Here is a 19,873-nt window from a genome sequence, read left to right on the forward strand (position 1 = left end):
TCAGAACCATTGTTTTTGTTTTATTTTCTCAAAAAAAAAAAAAAAAAGAAAAGAAAAGAAAAGGAAAGAAAGACAAAAGAAAGACAAGAAATCACAAGAAGAAAACCCAAAACAAACAAAAAACACTCCTTCCAATAAAATTGGCCAACAGAGGCGAGTTGATGGGATAGTGTTGGAAAGAAAGAATTCGACCAGTGGGAAGCATGACATAGAAATGCAGCTAGGAATAGGACGGTTTTAATTAATGAATGTATTATATTTGTTGTTAGGCCAGGATGTCACTATATAATGTAGTCTGTATTGGCCTTGAACTCTTCTCTCCCTCAGATTGTGGAACCCGCCCAGTTTGTGCCTGTAGTTCAGTTTAGGCAGTTTAGATAATTGAGTTTATCTGAAATGATGGTTTTGTTCTTAGACAGGAAAGGTAGCAGAACACCAAGACTTAGACTTCAGAGTGTAGAAAGTGTCTGGAGAGTGTGGCCGCTGCAGAGGTGCATTGACATTGTTTTCCTCTGTGTCCCGACCAGTGGGCGCCTTAGGTTTACGTTAAGACCTGTAAGATTGCTGTCGATGTCTGCTACAATTATAGCTTCTGCACTCAGGTTTTGGATGTGTGCACCCATGTGCCAGTAGTGCATTCTCTTGGGTACTAGCAGGTGTTCAGCTGCTCCTTGGAGAGCAGAGTGCTAAACTCCAGTTGTCCATTTCATGGTCCTGGGCTGTGCTAGTCTTTCTTACAGTATTATTTCTCCTCGTCTTCCTGTTGGTTTTGTTTGTTTTACTTCTTTAGCCTTGTATCACTGTTTTTTGTATAGCTCTCAGGTAGTGAAGTTAAAATGGAACATTCTAGTGTGCAGAAAACATTGTCAAAAAGTAGAGTTTAGAAATTAATTTCCTGATATAGGTATCATATATACATATACCAACATATCATGTATTATGTCATATATAATGTATTATAACTTATTTAATTTAAATTAATTAATTTTTTTGTAATTTGTTTTTATATGTGCATTCTAATTTCAGATACGGTTGTTTTTGTTTTTTTGAGACAGGATTTCTCTGTGTAACAGCCCTGACTGTCCTGGAGGTCTCTTTGTAGAACAGGCTGGCCTCAAACTCACAGTGAGCCACCTGCCTCTGCCTCCCAAGTGCTAGGACTCAAGGCTACACCACCACCACCCAGCTGATGCTTGACTACTTAAAAAACAATTTTTTTCCCAGTTCAAAGCCCTGGCCTTTCTCCCTTTCCTTTTGACATAATAGTAGATATAATGTCCCATATTTATTTTGAGTTGTTAATTATTTTGTTTATTGAACAATACTTGAGGGAAGTTTGAAAGCAATATTATGTGCTGAGTGGTGGTAGTGCACATCTTTGGTCCCATCTCTCAGGAGGAGTTGGAACTCTGAGTTTGAGGCTAGCCTGGTCTACAGAGTGAGTTCCAGGACAGCCAAGGCTACACAGAGAAACCCTGTCTCAGAGGGAAAAAAAAAATCTCCGTTGCAACTATTAACTTGAGTGGCCAAGGAAAGTAATGCTGGAACCTCTTGGAGTGAATTCCTGAGAAACACCTGAGCCAATTGAGTAGCATCCTCACTAGGGAAGAAAGCCTTTTACATTCCATGCCTTGGGATGCCAGATTCTTTTAAAGTTGTAATCTTTCTGCAAGTTGTTATTGTCTTGAAGGATTTGTTCACTTAACAACTGAATGAATGCTAACAGCTCCTGGAAGCCAAGCATCAGAAGGCCTGTTGTTTTCCTTTTGCTTCCCTTTGCTTCCTTTGAAAGGAGTTTCTGGAAAAGGGGAAGAAGTTTTTAATAACATCTGCTTTGGGTTTTGTAACTAAGAAGGACTTAGGTAGTCTTAAAGTTTCTCATCAATGTTGAACTCTGAGGAGGAAAGAGGTTAAGGTAAAGTTGAGGGAGAAGGTTGTAAAAAAGAAGAACTGAAATTAAATAGTGCACTTTAAATACTAATATATATTTAATTTCTTCTATGTGTTTAGTGTATAAAAAGGGGAATGAGTTATGACTGGTACTGGTCATCATATGGAGTTTGTGACTCCAAAAATGTAGATTTGTTGTGTGTATTTTTAAATATCTATGGTTAGGGAGAGAGAGGAGAAGAAGATAATCAGTGCATTCATTCAGAGCACTTGGGAGATTGACATGACCCTAAAATAATTCAATTCTTCTAAAAAAAGAGTTCAGAAAACATTGGCCTAAACAATGGAAAACTTTTGTTTTCTGCAAATAAATGAACAAAATTACATTAGCATAGGGATGAGGCTGAAGACTGAAAATTACACTACATATTCCCCAGAACTCTCTCTATTGGTAGAAGAGTTATACTGAAGGACAGACAAATTGATAGCTGGGTTAAACCACATTTCCTCTTTCTGCTTACAAACTGTATTTCACTGGCAACTCTGAAGTTACCGTGCCGAAACTTGATTAATCACACAATACATACGCTCTTCTTTTTGTAGGCGGCACTCCCCCTATCGAACACTGGAGCCAGTGCGTCCTCCAGTGGTACCAAATGATTACGTACCTAGCCCAACCCGTAATATGGCTCCCTCGCAGCAGAGCCCTGTGAGGACAGCTTCTGTGAATCAAAGAAATCGAACTTACAGGTATTTTCTCTACCTCAGCGCAAACCACGATGGTCAGAGTACCATGATCTCTTCAGATGACTTCAGTTAACCTCTCTCATTTTCCAAGCACTAAGTTCTTTTTCTCACTCTACTCTCCCAAACCTCATCTGATTCTTCCTCTCTCTCCTCATGTTCTCATACAACTTTGAACAGCCAGGAAGGTGAAAAAGACATCCCAGAGATAAACTTAAGTTAACCTAAAAACCGTTACTAACCAGGAATAGAAATTGCAAGTTATTTTTGGTGGAAATTTACAGATGAAAAACTATGCATAATAAAATGTTAGTATATCACCATGCCATTACAAACCAAAATAAAATAATTTAGTAAAATTTGCTAAAAGCTTCTCTAGATAGGTATTAAGCCCTTATATTTATAGGGAATTTACTTAAATATTTTTATAAGATAGACTTTATAAATAGGTATCAAAACAAGTTTACTGAACTCAGAGTTTCTCCTTACATATTAAGGAATTCATATTTGAAATGGAAGCCTTTTGAATCACATTTTTTGTGGCTATGTTCGTTTCAGAAATGCGTGGGAGCCCTGAGACTGTGCCCCTGTACTCATGCTTTGGTGGCTCTTCCTTTTTCAGCAGCAGTGGGAGCAGTGGAGGAAGCCACCCCAGCAGTAGGAGCAGCAGTCGGGAGAACAGCGGAAGTGGAAGTGTGGGGGTTCCCATCGCTGTTCCTACTCCATCTCCTCCCAGTGTCTTTCCAGGTAAAGCATTAGTGGTCATTGGTTTGGTTCTATTTTGTGAATTTGAATTTGAATTTGTTACTGAATTTAGTGAGTTTTCTTGTGTGTGTGTGTGTGTGTGTGTGTGTGTGTGTGTTTTGCTGGCTGTTAAATCCAGAGTCTCCTAAAGATGGGTTTTCTTCTTAATGAAAAATTTAAAGAAGACTTCCATAGTACTTCATAAGTTTGTGAGAAGTCTGTACATACCCAGGTGATTGTAAGGGCTTTGCCATCTTTCTGCTTTGCTACTTTGTTTTATGTCCTCGGTGATGGTTTAGTTGGTGCTTTGAGGTTTCATGTTCATCACTGTATGAGCTACTTATTTAGTTTGTATTATAACTACATTTTCTTGGAAATGGTGAAGACATGGTTTGAAATCATTTTGATAATAAAGGATGGGAAATGTAAATTTAGAAGAGCATTAAAATCTGGCAGTTTCTGAAAAACGACTTCTTCCATTTCCTGAAACAGAAAGATATAGTTGTTTGGTTTGAAGACAGAGTTTGAATTTAGTTTTTAAAAACAGGAACATAAAGACATTGAGAGAGCAGCTGATGGATTCAGAGCCCTTCCTGCTCTGGTAGAAGATCCAGGCTTGGTTTCTGTACCCAGACTGGGTGGCTCACAGCTGCCTGTGACTTCAGCTCCAGAAGATCCCAACACCCTCTTCTGGCCTCTGGATGTCTATGTACTCTTGCACACTGCATGCAGACATAAACTCTTTCAGGCTTACACACATGTAAAAAACTTTAATTAAAATAACACCCAACAGGATAAGCTGTGTGTGTTGGTACACCCTTTACCCGAGGCAGGCCCAAGACAGCCAAACTCCAGAGACACCCTTTCTCCAAAAATCAAAAACCAAACCAAACCCTAAACCCAGCAAGACAGAATATTACATAATAGATTGTGGCATGTGCCTGTAACCCTAACGTGTAGGCTAAGCCAGGAGAACAGTAAGAATTCCTGTCTCCAAAATCAAAATAACATATTTAATTATAATACAAATAGTACCTTCTTACAAAAGTCACATGACGTGGTATGCAAGTTTGGTTTGTTTTTTAAACTGATAATCTACTGTTTGGAATATGTCTGTTGTAATTCTAAAAGAATATTATTGCTTTACTATAGCTTTATATACTTAGAACATTTCATAATAAAAATAACAATATACAGAAAGTTTTCTTCTAAGTTAGTAACTTTCAGGTAAAAAGAAAGGCTTGTTTTAAACCAATTAACATTTTTCTGTACTATCCTGAGCATCTTGAATTATTTGTTGCTCACCTAATGACCTTAACCATTCTTTTTTCAGTGCTTGATTCTTTTGCCTAGAGTTAAGCACTGAATTCTCTTAATATTCCAGTGCTTCTTCTAATGCTAATGTGACTGCCTTATTAATGCTGCCTCTTACTCCTCTTTCCCATCAGCCCCTGCTGGCTCTGCTGGCACTCCTCCCCTTCCTGCTACTTCTGCATCTGTCCCCACCCCTCTTGTTCCTGCTACTGTTCCCTCTTCCACTGCCCCAGACGCTGCTGCTGGGGGTGCACAGACCCTTGCTGATGGCTTCACTTCTCCAACTCCCCCTGTTATTTCTTCTAACCCCCCCACAGGTGAGTATTGGCATGGCAGACAGATCTAATCATCTGGACATTCCTGAAACTCCAGCTTCATATTTGTTGATGTGGCTTTACTTTATACTTTTTTTTTTAATGAAGATAAATATAATCAGAAAGTGGCATGTGAACAAAGAATTTACTGAGAAAAATGGGATGAAATCTGGTACATTTGTCTAATAAAGAAACAGTGTATTACTTTAATTTATTCTGTTAAGTATTTCTGAACTTAGTATGGAGTCAACTTCTGTATAGTGTTGTAAAACTAAACATTAGAACTATTATAGGAGGCTGAAGAGAGCTCAGCTGGTAAAGAACTTGCTATGCAAGCATGAGAACTTGAGTTCTATCCCCAGTACACACACACAAATAGCCAGGTGTCTGTCTGTGATTCCAGTGCTGGGGAGCTGAAGGCAGGTGGGTTCTTGGGGATGCTGACTAGTCAGCCTAGTCCAAAGTTAAGTGCCAGGTCCTAGTGAGAGATATTGTTTAAACTTAAAAGGTTGGTGGCTCCTGTGGACCAACATCAAAGGTTGACCACTGGCCTCTGCATGCTCAACTATTCACATGCATATGTATCTGCATCTAATACCTGTGCCGCACACACACCCCAGCACTATTATTATAGGTTAAGTCATTAATAAAAACCTGTGACAATTAAAAAAATAAAGATTTATTTATTTTATGTTTATGAGTACATGTAACTGTCTTCAGACACACCAGAAGAGACTATCGGATGGGATCTATAACAGATGGTTGTGAGCCACCCTGTGTTAGCTGGGAATGAACTCAGGACCTCTGGTAGAGCAGTCACTGCTCTTAACTGCTGAGCCATCTCTCCAGCCCCCAGAAGATATATTTTAATGCAGTATTTTTTTATATAGCAAATTACAAACCTCTGTGTTTACAATAAACTCATAAATTATACTTTCAAAGGACTTCAAGATTATTTAAGTTGACTGATATTTAAGATCTTAACATATTGCTAAGGAGATGACTCAGCAGGCCAAAGGCTTGTTACCTAGCTAGATAACCAGAGTTTGGATCCTTGGCACCCATATGGTGTAGAGAGAACCAGCTTTTATAAATTGAGCTTCTCTCTCTCTCTGGTATGAATGTGCTCTCCTTATAAATAAATGTAATCCATTCTTTTGGAAAAGACTTCAACTTCAAATAACATTTTGCTGGGATAGGAAAATATATTTAACTGTTAATATAATACTGGTTAGTAAATGAGTCCTTTTTTATTTTTTTTATTTTTATTTTTTTTTTTTTTGAGATAGGGTTTTTCTGTGTAGCCCTGGCTGTCCTGGAACTTACTCTGTACATCAGCCTGGCCTCAAACTCACAGAGACCCATCTGCCTCTTAACTCCCAATTATTGAGATTAAAAGTACCACTTACTACCTGGCTACTAATAGAACATGTTTTAAAAGATGTCTTTGTCCAAATTGGATTTTGGATAGTGTTCTATTGAGATAGCTTCTATAATAATCCTTATGAAGACTTTTTCTGTATTGGATGCGTGAAAATACGGGTAGTCATTTGGTTGAGATAGACAACTCTGTTACACTAGTCCAGCTAGTTAAATAGAGAAATCTTACTAATGCTACAGACACAGAAATAATCAGTGACCCCTGACGAAGAGTTAATTTTAGCAATTAAATGATGGTATAATAATAGGTACTTGGCTGTACATGAGAGACTTAAGGTAGATGAGAACTTAGAGTGGACCCAACTTTATAAAATTCACAATTGAGTATCTTTCTCAAAGGTCCTAGGCAATGCTGTCCTCCCTATTGTCTTGTTATTTCCTCTTTACCTTTTCCTCCTCTTCCCCTCATGGCACAGCATCTCCTCCTCTTCCCTGACTTTCTTTCATTCCCTTCCTCCCATGTTGCTTGCTGGTATTCTTTCATGGCATTCTAATACTCTATTATGGAGGCCCTGGCTGAGTGGGCACCGAGTGAGGATAAAGTAAAGTCGGAGTTGGGCTTGAATTCTATTAGGAAACTGGATGGATTGGGAAAGAATGTTTCCAGTGGGTGTTAGCAGGAAATAATTTTGAAGAAGTAAAATAGGTTCAAATGAGTGATAAACATGGATGGGTTTCTGAGGTGATGATAATTTTTGATTCATTTTTATAAGCTAATTTTAAGACATAATCTAGCTGTAAGAGAATGGGTATATTGAATTGTATAAAGATGGGGTTGGCCTGGCATTAAAGCATCAAGTGTTCTGTTGAAATTCTGTTTCCTTTTTAAACTTATCACCACATATTTTAGAGTATGACTATGTCAAACATTTTTCTTTGCTTTTTTTTTTTCTTTCCCAGAATTTGATTCTTCATTTAGTCTCCAATGTTTAGTGGCTGCTTTAAGCAATTATTTTTTTGGAGGGGGGGCTTAATCTTTTTTGTGTTCTATAACAATATTGTGGACTAGATTATTTACAAATTATATCACTCTGGCTATATTAGTTCTGGAGGCAGAATATGTAGGCTCCTTATCTGGTGAGAGACTGTGTACATAGGATAGAAAAGGAAAAAATCCACTTTTGATAATGGCATCATTTTATTAATGAGAACAGAACCCTCATGACCTAATCACTGTTTACAGCTGTTGTTCTTTAACACTGGTACACCAGGGCGGTGCTTCTCATCTTTCATAATGCTGCGACCTTAATACAGTTCTTCAGGCTCTGGTGATCCCAACTATAATACTACCTCATTGCTACTTCATAACTGTAATTTAAAAACTGCTACGAGTTGTAATGTAGCTGGGCAGTGGTGGTGCATGCCTTTAATCCCCACACTTGGGGATTGGGGTGCGCAGAGGCAGGTGGATCTCTGAGTTTGAGGCCAGCCTGGTCTATAGAATAAGTTCCAAAAAAAGCAAGAGAACATACAGAGAAACCATATCTCACAAAACCAAAAAAGAAAAGAATAAAAAGCAATATAATGTAGATAGTATATGATAGAAATATAATGTAGATGGTGTATAATAGAAATATAATGTAGATAGTGTATGATAGAAATATAGTATAGATAGTGTATGATAGAAATATATATAATGTAGATAGTGTATGATATAAATATAATGTAGATAGTATATGATAGAAATATAATGTAGATAGTGTATGATAGAAATATAGTATATATAGTGTATGATAGAAATATAATGTAGATAGTGTATGATAGAAATATAGTATAGATAGTGTATGATAGAAATATAATGTAGATGGTGTATAATAGAAATATAATGTAGATAGTATATGATAGAAATATAATGTAGATGGTGTATGATAGAAATATAATGCAGATAGTGTATGATAGAAATATAATGCAGATAGTGTATGATAGAAATATAGTATAGATAGTGTATGATAGAAATATATATAATGTAGATAGTATATGATAGAAATATAATGTAGATAGTGTATGATAGAAATATAATGTAGATAGTGTATGATAGAAATATAATGTAGATGGTATATAATAGAAATATAATGTAGATAGTGTATGATAGAAATATAGTATAGATAGTGTATGATACACAGGTTATCTGATGTGTGACCCCAGAGTTGAGGATAGCTCTACTGGAGACTTGGCATTGGGACACACACATTCTGTCTATACCTGCAGTGTACATTTTAATTAATTGTGCTTTTAAAATAAGTCAATGATTAAAAGAAAGTAAAAATGTTAGTTTTTGATTTAGATGCCACTTCTCCAAAAGTTTTATTTTGCTTTTTCTACTTTGTGCTTTAATACAGTGTCAGCAGAGTAGCACTATCATTTTACATTAAGTTGGATACTGTGATTTTTAATACTGTTATTAGAAAGTGAATGATGTACATAAAGTATTTATTATCTGAGGAAAGTGTCTTTTAATGATGCGTTTGTGCTCTGTCCATTTCCCAGGTCATCCCGTTCAGTTCTACAGCATGAATAGGCCTGCCACTCGCCACACACCACCCACAATAGGGGGCTCACTGCCCTACAGACGCCCTCCTTCCATAACTTCGCAAACAAGTCTGCAGAATCAGATGAATGGAGGTCCTTTTTATAACCAGAATCCAGGTTAGAGTTCTCTTTTGCTGTTTCTTTTAATTTCTTTTATATTACACCATAAAAAAACAAACAAAGCACTTTGGTTACACATAATTAACCCATACAATAGGCGTTTCTCCTCTACACATTTGGTAGTTTAGACTGTTTTTGAATGGACAGAAGAATGAATGAGTACTGAGTTTTAATGATACTGTGTTTTTACTTTAAAAGTCAATCTGTGATTTATATGTAAAGCTAAAGAGCTTATCCCCCTTTTCCCCAATGGAATAGTTTTTAGTGTGCCTAGTCATTTGCTTTGAAAAACTAATACTGAATTGGGGCAGTGCTGGCACACATTTTTGACCTCCAGCATTTGGGAGGCAGAGACAGGTGTATCTTTGAATTTGAGGCCAGCCTGATCTATAGAATGAGTTCTAGGATGACCAGCTATACAGAGAAACCCTGTTTTGGAGAACCAAACCAAACCAACAAAACACCCAGCTGGTACTAAGCTAGATATCCACATGTTCATTTCTAATCTCAGTATTCATGGGGCAGAGGCTAGGAGAGCCAGCAGTCTAGGCTGCAGAATGAGAGCCTGGCTGACTCAAGGGGAGCACATGTAAGAATAGTATTTCCTTCTGTTTAATGAGCCATCGCTGCTCTATGAGTCACATAAGTTGGGTGCACAGAAAGGTGTTTTGCATTAGGTAGTCAAACTGTCTTGACACAGTTATTACATTAAACACTGTGATGGGTTTTAGAAATCACTTCAAATATAACAGTTGAGATAAAGAGTTGAATCATATATTACAGAACAGCTAACCTTGCACATTTAATGCTACATGTAATAGTATTTTGTTCATTCCCTGGAGAATGCAAAAGAAACTTTAGACATCCTGACTACATGAATGTATTATGTTAACTTACTGTTTAGTCTTTAATTTTTGTGAAGAGGTAGTTAAGCCTGTGTGAGCTCCTCTGACTTAAGGGACAAATCATTCTATGTCTCACAATCATTGAATTTATGGAGTGGAAAATTTATACTGTGGCTACTACCTGTTAGTAAAGCCTTAATTATGCTCTTTAGAACCTTGCAAAAAGAAAAAAAAAAAGGCTTTCTTTTTATGTTATCTCATTTGATTCACATATAGAAAATAAGATTGGTGATAGTTTTAAAATTATTTATTTTATGTGTATGTAGGTGTTTTGCTTGCAAGTATGTATGTTTCTGTACCATATGTATATACCTAATGCCCACAAAAGCCAGAAAAGGAAGCTCTATCTCCTAAAACTAGAGGTACAGATAGTTGTGTGTGCTGGGAATTGATTAATCTGGGTCCTCAGGAAGAGCAGTTGTGAACTTAATTGCTGAATGCTCTCTTAGTCCCAAAATTGATGGTTGCTCAGTCTCATATATATAAACATATACATACACACACACACACACACACACACACACACACACACACACACACACACACACACACACACACACACATATATTGCAGCATATGAAACCAAGGTCAAGGTTTTTTGTTTGCTTGCTTGTTTTTCAAGATAGGGTTCTCTGTGTAGAACCCTAGATGTAGCTCTGCAGACCATGCTGGCCTTGAACTCAGAGCTCTGCTGCTCTTGCCTCTGTGCTGGGATTGAAGGAGTGTGATAGTTTTTGATTCTGTATTTCATGCTTTTTCTATTGTCATGTCCTGCCCACCTTCAAATTAAAAAGATTTTTGTTCCCACCTGCTAGGCCTTCTCTGGTTTTGGTAGAGGGGAAAGAGGAGGAAGGGAAGACTTTATTACAATATAAGACATACTAGTGGTGGAGTCCTTGTTAGTCCTTATGCAGTGTTCTGAGAAAATTGTTCAAAAATATTGTTGAATATCAAATAAAACCCTTCTGTCTTTTTCCAAGTTTCTTCGCTGTCCTGGGCTCCTCTCATATATTGAATGCTGTGTTTAAAGTTTAGTCAGTGCAGAATGTGGTGTACAACAACCTAAATGCCTGGTCGAAATATATTTGTTTTTTCATGCTAAGTGTTTTAGTCTGTTTTTCTTAAAATTCATTTTCATCTTAAATATTGCCAGAACATATCACATACTCTGCTTCTAGTTGTGTTTTCCAAACTGCACAAGTGTTTTTTTTTTCTGAAATTATTCTTCCCCACTTTAAAAAATATGATGTCTTATTTAGACAGATTTTGAATTTGTGGTTTCACATTATTCTCCTGCCTCACTCTTCCTGAGTTGGGTGCATGATCTCATGGTTCGCCAGTGAGATCTCACGCATTGTTTATTTTGTCCTTCAGTTTTAGTTTATTGGCTACAGCTTACTTAATAGTTTCCTGAAAGATGGGCTAGCTCTCTCGGGTATCTGGAAAGTACTGCATATAGTCCTTTTCTTACTTTATTTAATGGTTTGGATAAATACGTTAGGTCCATAATGAGGTTGTCACCGTTACAGCTTTGATATAGATGTGCAAGGTGCTTAGGAATAATATGGAAGGAATATTTTATGTGTATATACTCAATACTTCTATGAGACTTCTATAAATAAATTTTGACAGCTGTTTAAACATTTGTTTCATGTATTTAATTTTTGAAGTACTAAGGATTGAGTCTAGGGCTTTGTGTTAGGCAAGTGCTTTACTGTTGACTTGTACCTCTAATGCCCTAAATGTTTCCTATTTTGATAATGCTTTTGTAATAAATCAGAGTCATATATGCCAAATATATTTTAAAGTAAAATTAAATCATTAGGGAGGGATTTTAATCTAAGTATTTTACACACTCAAGGAACTAAGGTGAGTTGGAATTCTTGGGATTATGAGAAGTAGCCCAGTTGTGACTTTGTCTTTTCTGTATTCTAAATTCTGCCTTTCTTCTCTTAGAATTTGGCAGCTTTAAAGAAGACAATTACAGCTCTGTTAATTAGAGTGCTTTAGGGAGAAGTCGTCTTTGGTATTTGAACCATGATCCTTGAGTCTGCTAGGCAGATGTGTTCTATCTTTTTCCTGTACCTCAAACCCAAGCATGTCTTTTTTTTTTTTTTTTTTTTTTTTGACAACTCTTTGGTGAGATCTTATGCTTAGTGAACTATTTTGTGAACATGATGCTTGTGTGAGTCCGTATTTTGCAGTCAGAGCTTTACCATGGATGCATGCTTCTGAAGAGTGAAGTTTGATGTGGCAATAGGGTTCTGTAGGGTATAAGTCTGACAGCATTCCCACTAATGTAGTTTGCTTTGAGTCTGATAAAGAGCAGTCTAACAGATTAAAACATAGAATGACAGTGTCAAGTTCAAACTAGAAGGTAGTTGAGTTCTAATGAGATCGTTTCAGAAGCAAGTCACTGAAAGAAACCTTTATTAGAACACAACTGAAACTCTTTTGGTTCTCAGTTTATAAAACCAACGAAACTGATACTTAAATTTATTTGCCAACAGTGAAGAGAGTTATAGTTATTAGTTAAGTCTTCTTTAAGAATATAAAGCATCTAAGAAGTACTTACTGGCAGGAACCAGGTAGAGATGCCTCCTCAGGGACAATGTTAGAGTCATAGATACAGCTGAGCATGCTTGCAGGTAACCATCGGACTGAACTCGGGGACCCCAATGAGGGTGCTAAAGAAAGGACTGAAGGAGCTGAAAGGGGTTGCAACCTCATGGGAAGAACATTATCATCAATCAACCAAACCCTCCAAAACTCCCATGGACTAAAATACCAACCTTTGTGCACACATCGTGAGACATTTTGATCCAGTTGCATATGTAGCTGAAGATAGCAATGTCTGGCATCAGTGTGAGAAGAGGCTTTTTCGTCCAGGGAGGGCAGGTTATCCCAGTGTAGGAGAATGCCAAGGCAGTGGGGTGGAGAGGGAGATTAGGAGGGAGTGCACCTTTGTGAAGGCAAATGCTGGGGGAGGGGGGGCAGGAGCAGGGCGGGGTAAAGGTATAACATCTCAAATGTAAATACAGAGTTATCTAATTAAAAAACGAGAAAAAGAAGTAAAAAAGAGAATATAAAGCATCTTGTTATTAAAGAGTGCATATATATATCTACATATGGGTTTTACATAACATTTATACACATATAACAAACCTAGTTAACAAGATATTAATCACGATTTTTGAGTATGAAGCTGTTTGTAGCAGTTAACTTACAGTAACTCAATGTTTCTTAAACTAGAGGCTATATGATCTTAAAGTGTTTAAACTCTTTCCCTTCCAGGGATGTACAGAAAAGCCAGTAAAAAGGCAATGTTAGTATGGCTGACGCCGCACCCTTGTCTCTAAAGGCAGGAGGTTAGACCGCAGACTAGAGGCTGGTGTGGCTTAGTAAAGAAGGAGCAGTGGCAAGAAGCTGTGTTTTAATGCTGTTTTAGAGAGATGCTGGGGGGGGGGGCAAACCACACCAAACAACCCATAGGTAAAAATCTTGAGTATGTTCCCATTTGACCTGGTAAAACAAATAGATTCTCAGTACTAACTATTAAATGCAAAGTATATTTTTAGACTGTAAGTCATAATCAGCTAGGTTTTTTGTTTTTTTTTGGGGGGGGAGCATAACACCTTCTGGTGACTTTGTATTGAAAAAGTATCATCAAAATGATGTAATTAAAAAGAATGTTCTGAGATGACAAGGTTAACAGTTTTTTGGTAACCCAGTTGTATCATTACACAGCTTCCTATTACTAATTACTCAAATTATTCTACAAGTCTTTCTTGTTCTAAGTGGATATTTATTTTAAAGAAATATAGTTTGAAATAAATTGCATAAGTTATTTTTCTTCCTGAAATATAAAATACCACCAGCTAAATTTAATATGTCATAATTAAACATAATGTTCTTCATTGAATTCAGAAGTAGCTTTTTTTCTAAATGATACTGCTTATCTGTGGACATCTAAGAACTACAGCTTTTTAGTTTTTAAAGTTTTGTTTATTTTATGCACATGAGTCCACTGTTGCTGTCTTCAGACACACCAGAAGAGGGCATCAGATCCATTACAGATGGCTGTGAGCCACCATGTGGTTGCTGGGAATTGAACTCAGGACCTCTGGAAGAACAGTCAGTGCACTTGACCGCTGAGCCATCTCTCCAGCCCCTTCCTAGGGTTTTTAAGCTCCAAATTCACAAGCATCTGTGCCAAGTTGTTTACCAATTAGGATTTAGGGATGGGGATTTCCTTAGGAACATGTCTCTATTGCACACTTATCCTGCTTCCATTGGTTGGGGTATCCAGCTGTGGCAGGGGACTTGCCTTATCTAACATTCATGTCTTAACTTGTCTACAGGTTAACAGTTACCTACATACATGTCTCTTTCTGCCAAGGAGGATGTCACTTCTCAGGGAGGTCTTGGGAACTTTACTTGGCCACTACTCAACATGGAAGTCTTATGCCAGATAGTTTCTTATATCGCTGCAGGTGCCTCTTTTAACTTGGAGACCATCCTAGGGCAGTTCATACCATAAAAGCATATACACAGGTGCAGACAGGCAGTTTGTTGGGTGGTTAGTTCGGGTCCAAGTTTATTGTGGATAACCAACAAAACAGTTCTACTGACTTCTATCATAATTGGTTTCCAAGGGCACACAGAACATAACAGAATATGTACTCGATCTTGGCATTAGGAAGTTTCCTAGTGCCGTCTTCTGAGTCTCTGCCAGAGCCTGACTAATACAGATAGATTCGGATGTTTGCAGCCAACCATCAGACTAAATGCAGGGACTCCCCCAATGTAGGAGTTGGGGGAAGGGCTGTAGGAGCTGAAGGGGTTTGCAGTCCCACAGGAAGAACAACAGTCTCTACCAGCTAGCCCACCCCCAGCTCCCAGGGACCAATGCCTCCAGCTGGGGAAACACCTTCATAGAATCAGGGGGAGGGTAATGGGATAGGGGGTTTGTGGAAGGGAAACCTGAAAAGGGGATAACGTTTGAAATGTGAATAAATAAACTATCCGATAAAACAACAACAACAAAGTTTCCTAGTAACAGTAGAAACGTATGGGAAAGTTTCCTTATAATGGCAGGCTATCCAGGTGAGTTAATTGGGCCTTAATGTTCCATTTAGGCCTTAATATTTTACCTAGGTTCTTTACACTAGGCTCTTTCTCATGCCCACACATTCACCTTTCTGTGATTTGTATTAATCATTTTACCTTTACTGAGTGTTTGGGCAACACAGATGGTTGTGAGCCACCACGTGGGTGTGTTAGGTCCTTTGTAAAGAAGCAACAAGTTCTCTAAACAGTGAGCCAACTTTCCAGCACTGTTTGTCTGTTTATTTTGTATTTGATAGGGTTTCTCTGTGTAGCCCTGGCTTTCCTGGAAGTCTCCGTAGACTAGGCGGGTCTCAGACTCGGAGATCTGTCTGCCTCTTCCTCTCAGCTATGGCCTGTTTAATTTTTAAACAAACCTTCTTCTAGCCAGATAGAGAAAACATTCTGGTCTTGTGAACCTTGCTCATGGTATTTTATGCCTCTGAGCCTTTGTCCTAACTTGGTTCCTTAAGCTTGATTGTCTTTCTCACCTCCTGTCTGCTTAACATACATCTCCTCAAGTACTCATCCAAGAGATCCGTTCTCTGTAGCCTTCGTCCCTGTGGCCAGCACTGTCTCTAGGAAAGGTAGACAAAGGTGGTGTGTGTGCTATCTCTGAGTGAAGTAACAATATTAGTAGTTACTTGAAATTTGGAGCAAATAGAGAATTCTATCAAGAATATGGATATGATAGTGTATATTCTCTTTCTCAAGGAAACTGTTAAATTAACCTTCAGAAATTATTGAGGTATTTACCTTATTTGTTTAATCATATGTAAATATCTGTTGAAGGCTTACCATATTCCTATACTGTGCCATGCATTTGAGATGGAGGGATGCAGCCTTGGGGAAAAAGTGGTGTTTTCTGTAGGCTCAAGGAGGAAGTTTGATGAATTGGAGTTACAAAAAGCTGCAGTAAACAGCACCTGATTCTTAAATAATGCCTGTTATTTGTTCTTGGGATAATATAAGGCCTGTTTAGGTTGTTGGGATGTCAAGTGTTTCTCCTATACTGACAGACACTTAAAAAAATGAACCAAACTGTTCATGATAATTGCAACAGATAGGAAGAGGATGTGTTCCCGTTACATGGTAGAGTAGATCGTGGGTGATAAATAGTTTTGGCTGTAGTTTTAAAGCTTACCAAAACTCTTCAGTGTATTGCTTTGTTTATAAAGTTACTCTCAAAAGTGGATCCGTAAGGAAGACAAGTATTTGTGAAAAGTGGTGTACCTCCTTTATATGTTCTATTGTATTATCCTTTCTTTTTATATAACTTGCCCTTACCCCTTATCCTCCGCACCTTTTTTGTTTTTGCAGTATCTCTTGCTCCTCCTCCTCCTTCCATCCTACAGGTAACTCCTCAGTTACCTTTAATGGGATTTGTGGCCAGAGTCCAAGAAAATAGTAAGTTTATGTCTTCTTTATGCATAGATCAGATTATAGGCATAGAATGTAATTTACATATGACTGACTGGATAGTCATTCACTAATGCTTCCCACATTTGAGTAAGTCATTGTACGAATCACTAGTGATGATGAAGTAATTGAGGTGGACTGGAGAGAGAGCTTATTGGCTAAGAGTGTGCTTTCCTCTAGCACAGGACATGGACTCCAGCTCCAGGAAGATCCCCACCTTTGCAGACACTGACTCACATGCACATATCCACACTTATACTTACCATTAAATTATGGTAAATGTCTCTGCTTTCCCATAGCTTTAAAATGATAGTTTCTGGAAGTTACACTCAGAACACATGCTTAGCTTCCATGAAATCCCAGGTTTGATTCTCAGGACCATAACCAAAAAAACCATCATCACCACCACCACCATCACCACCACCACCACCACCACCATATAGTTGTAAAGGTCTGACAGATAGATATAAAATAGTAACATAAGAGAAAAACTGCATGAGGAGATACTCTAATTGCCAAATAAATATCCTGCTTATTTCTCAGTTGCCTGAACACACTGGTACCCTATTTTGCTATTATGAGATCATCAATGTTATACATGGCCTGGCTATATCATTCTCCCATTTCAAGTATAAAAAGGACCACACCAGTTTGTCTCCAATGAAGCAGCCATCAGTGAATTTTCTTTGGTTTGTGTTCTGCTTTTGAATCATGCATAGTTATTTATCTAATTTTATTGGTATATTGATTCTTCTGGGAAAACATTAAGGAAACTTGCTTTGTTTTAAATGGGGAGGGCTGTCTCAACATGTAATGATGAGTATCATAGAAAGAAATAGACAGTTTCTCTGATGGGTGATTAAGAGGCTATATCAGTCATAAAGTTGCATAACATCATGAAATCTGAACTTAGGGGAATTACAGTTGATCCATGAATAACATGGGTTTGAAGATGCAGTATTAATGAAATCATAGCTGCATAAAATTAACCTCATGATGCTGTACTACTGTTAACTCTTTGTAACCCATTACTGTTGTGAACTTGTGCTAAAGTTCATTATATTTTCTACTTGAAATATAATGTTAGGTTCATCATCCCTGCATTCCCAATACACTGCTTACTCAGGTAAAAACATTCCCCTCAGGGTGGTACAGTGGTTGCCTAATGTGCACATCCCTGGGTTTAATTTCTGCTAGTAGTTGGGGTAGATGTTGAGAATGATTAATTGTGACCTCTCATGATTTTCCACTGTATATAATACATGTGGCAGAATATGTGTTAATTGACTATAATAATAAGGCTTCCTATCAGCAGGCTATTAATAATAGGTTTGGGGCAATCAAGTTAGATATTTCTGACTATCGTGTGATTGTGGGAGAGGTGCAAATCTGTGCTTTGTTCAAGAGTAAAATTGTACATCAGTTTAATATATAATGTCATCAGGCCATAGTAGCCCCATTGTGTACCTCTCATATAAAGAGTGGATGGTACCACTCCTGGGCTAAAAATAATTATGACCTCTTGTTATGGTTTCCTGGAAGTAGGCATTTAACAGTAGAATGTAAGGTCTGTCAGAGCAGGGACTTAGTTAATTTTGCTTGCTACCTGTATCCCTGGCACTTAGAAAAAGGGTCTGGCTGATAGCAGGCATTTTGGGGCCCTCCTCTTTAAAATTTTGTATTTTTAACTGGTTGTAGTACAGTCTTAGTGCCTGTCTCAGGGTTTCTATTACTGTGATCAAATACCATAAGCAAAAGCAATTTGGGGAAGAAAGGTTTCATTTAATTTACACATCTTTCCACACATCACACTTTGCTTACACTTTCAGGTAACAGGCCATCACTGGGGGATGTCAGAGCTGGAAATAAGCAGGGCAGGAACTTAGAGGCAGGAGCTGTTTCGGAGGGCATGGAGGGATGCTGCTTACTGGCTTGCTCCCCACGGCTTGCTCAGCCTGCTTTCTTATAACACTCCTGACCACCGTCCCAGGGATGCATCACTCATAATGGGCTGGGCCTCCCCTATCAATCAAGAAAATGCATCACAGGCTTGCCACAGGCCAGTCTGGTGGGAGAATGACTGTATGTGTCCAGTTGACCTAAAAGTAGCTAGTACAGTGCCCAAAGTTTGAATTTGTCAAGTCCTTTTACTTTTATATTTGCTGGTTTCTAAAACTAGTCTGTTTATACCTGTTTATTAGAAGGTACTTTATGAGTATCAGTGAGCTTTAAAACATTGACATTTTTGAAGATGGCTTTTTACATGTAACCACTATTTTTATTTATGTCCAACTATATTCTTTATGTTTTTAAATTATGCCGTTGCAGCCTACTGTTCTTTTGGTTTGTGTGTGACTCATGCTGGCTCCAGGAGAAAATGTTTTTCCTATCAATGGTCAGTTTGTCTAGTGTGTGCCAAGCACAGCTGTGGATGTCCTTATGCCAGTTAAAAGGTATAACCTTTAGAGGCTAACTGTAAGGTAGACTTACTGCATTTAAAATTTCCTGAAGTATACAGACTGATTAGACTTTTTGGAGTTCTACATTTAGTTCCAGTGTCATTATAGCAAGAATGACATTTTCTTATCACACATCTATTTAAGTTCATTGAGTAAATAAGTTAGCTGAATAATGAGTGGAAAGATTTTTTTAAATTATTTTTATTTTTTAAATTGACTGATAAGATGAGTGTTTATCTGGGGTAATCCCATCATTCACTTGCTGCCACGTGTTCTTTGAAATGTTGCTGCTCAGTTTGAACAAATTATTTTAGAGAGTACCAGCCAATTTAACAGTCTATCAGAATATTTTCTTTTCTCCTTCAAAAACTGGACTTCAAAGATGAGCAGGATTACGGAACTAGTTGTCATTAACTTTTTAACAGTAACTAGTGCAAGGTAGAAGGTTTGTAGAAACAGCAAAAATAGTTTATAAGTAGAAGTACTATTTTAATTTAATGTTATTAAGTACTTGATTGATGTTCAAGACTCAGCTGTCACTTGAGTAGATAATTGTAGAACACTATTATAGCAGTGTTAGTATTTTAAAAGCCACTTCCTTACTTGGCTCCTCTCATAACTGATTCCTTTGGGATTCTTTGTAACCTCTTTCTTGTCAGCTCTTTCTTTCTCCCTTTGTGTGGGATATGGTGACATTTTTCCTTTATACTCTTCCCAGAGCTGAACCTGGTTCCTAGCCACCCGAGGCTGGGACAGACTTAACACTTGTGGCAGGACTTATACATTCAAATGAGTGTTATTTTCTTCAAAACACAGACTGTGGAGAAATGTGTACTTTGTTTTAGACTCATCATAAGGCTTTTTAAGCATTATTTTAAAGATAGCCTAT

General features: G+C 37.7%; 1 protein-coding gene across 50 annotated transcripts in view; it reads left to right on the top strand.

Annotated features, from left to right (window-relative positions):
• Positions 1 to 19,873, top strand: part of ABI2 (abl interactor 2) — a 67,710-nt gene that overhangs the window by 34,894 nt on the left and 12,943 nt on the right. For 5 of the 50 annotated variants that reach the window (XM_080933109.1, XM_080933105.1, XM_080933131.1 and 2 more), the window contains 3 exons: positions 3,257 to 3,381; positions 4,827 to 5,009; positions 8,934 to 9,092. In XM_080933109.1, coding sequence (XP_080789235.1) covers positions 3,257 to 3,381; positions 4,827 to 5,009; positions 8,934 to 9,092 — 467 coding nt within the window. Of the gene's footprint in view, positions 1 to 2,493; positions 2,641 to 3,256; positions 3,382 to 4,826; positions 5,010 to 8,933; positions 9,093 to 16,426; positions 16,514 to 19,873 lie in introns of all 50 variants that reach the window. The other 45 variants (XM_080933099.1, XM_080933101.1, XM_080933095.1 and 42 more) reach the window with 18 other exon arrangements.

This window comes from Micromys minutus, assembly GCF_963924665.1.
Source record: "Micromys minutus genome assembly, chromosome: 19".
Classification (NCBI taxonomy): domain Eukaryota; kingdom Metazoa; phylum Chordata; class Mammalia; order Rodentia; family Muridae; genus Micromys; species Micromys minutus.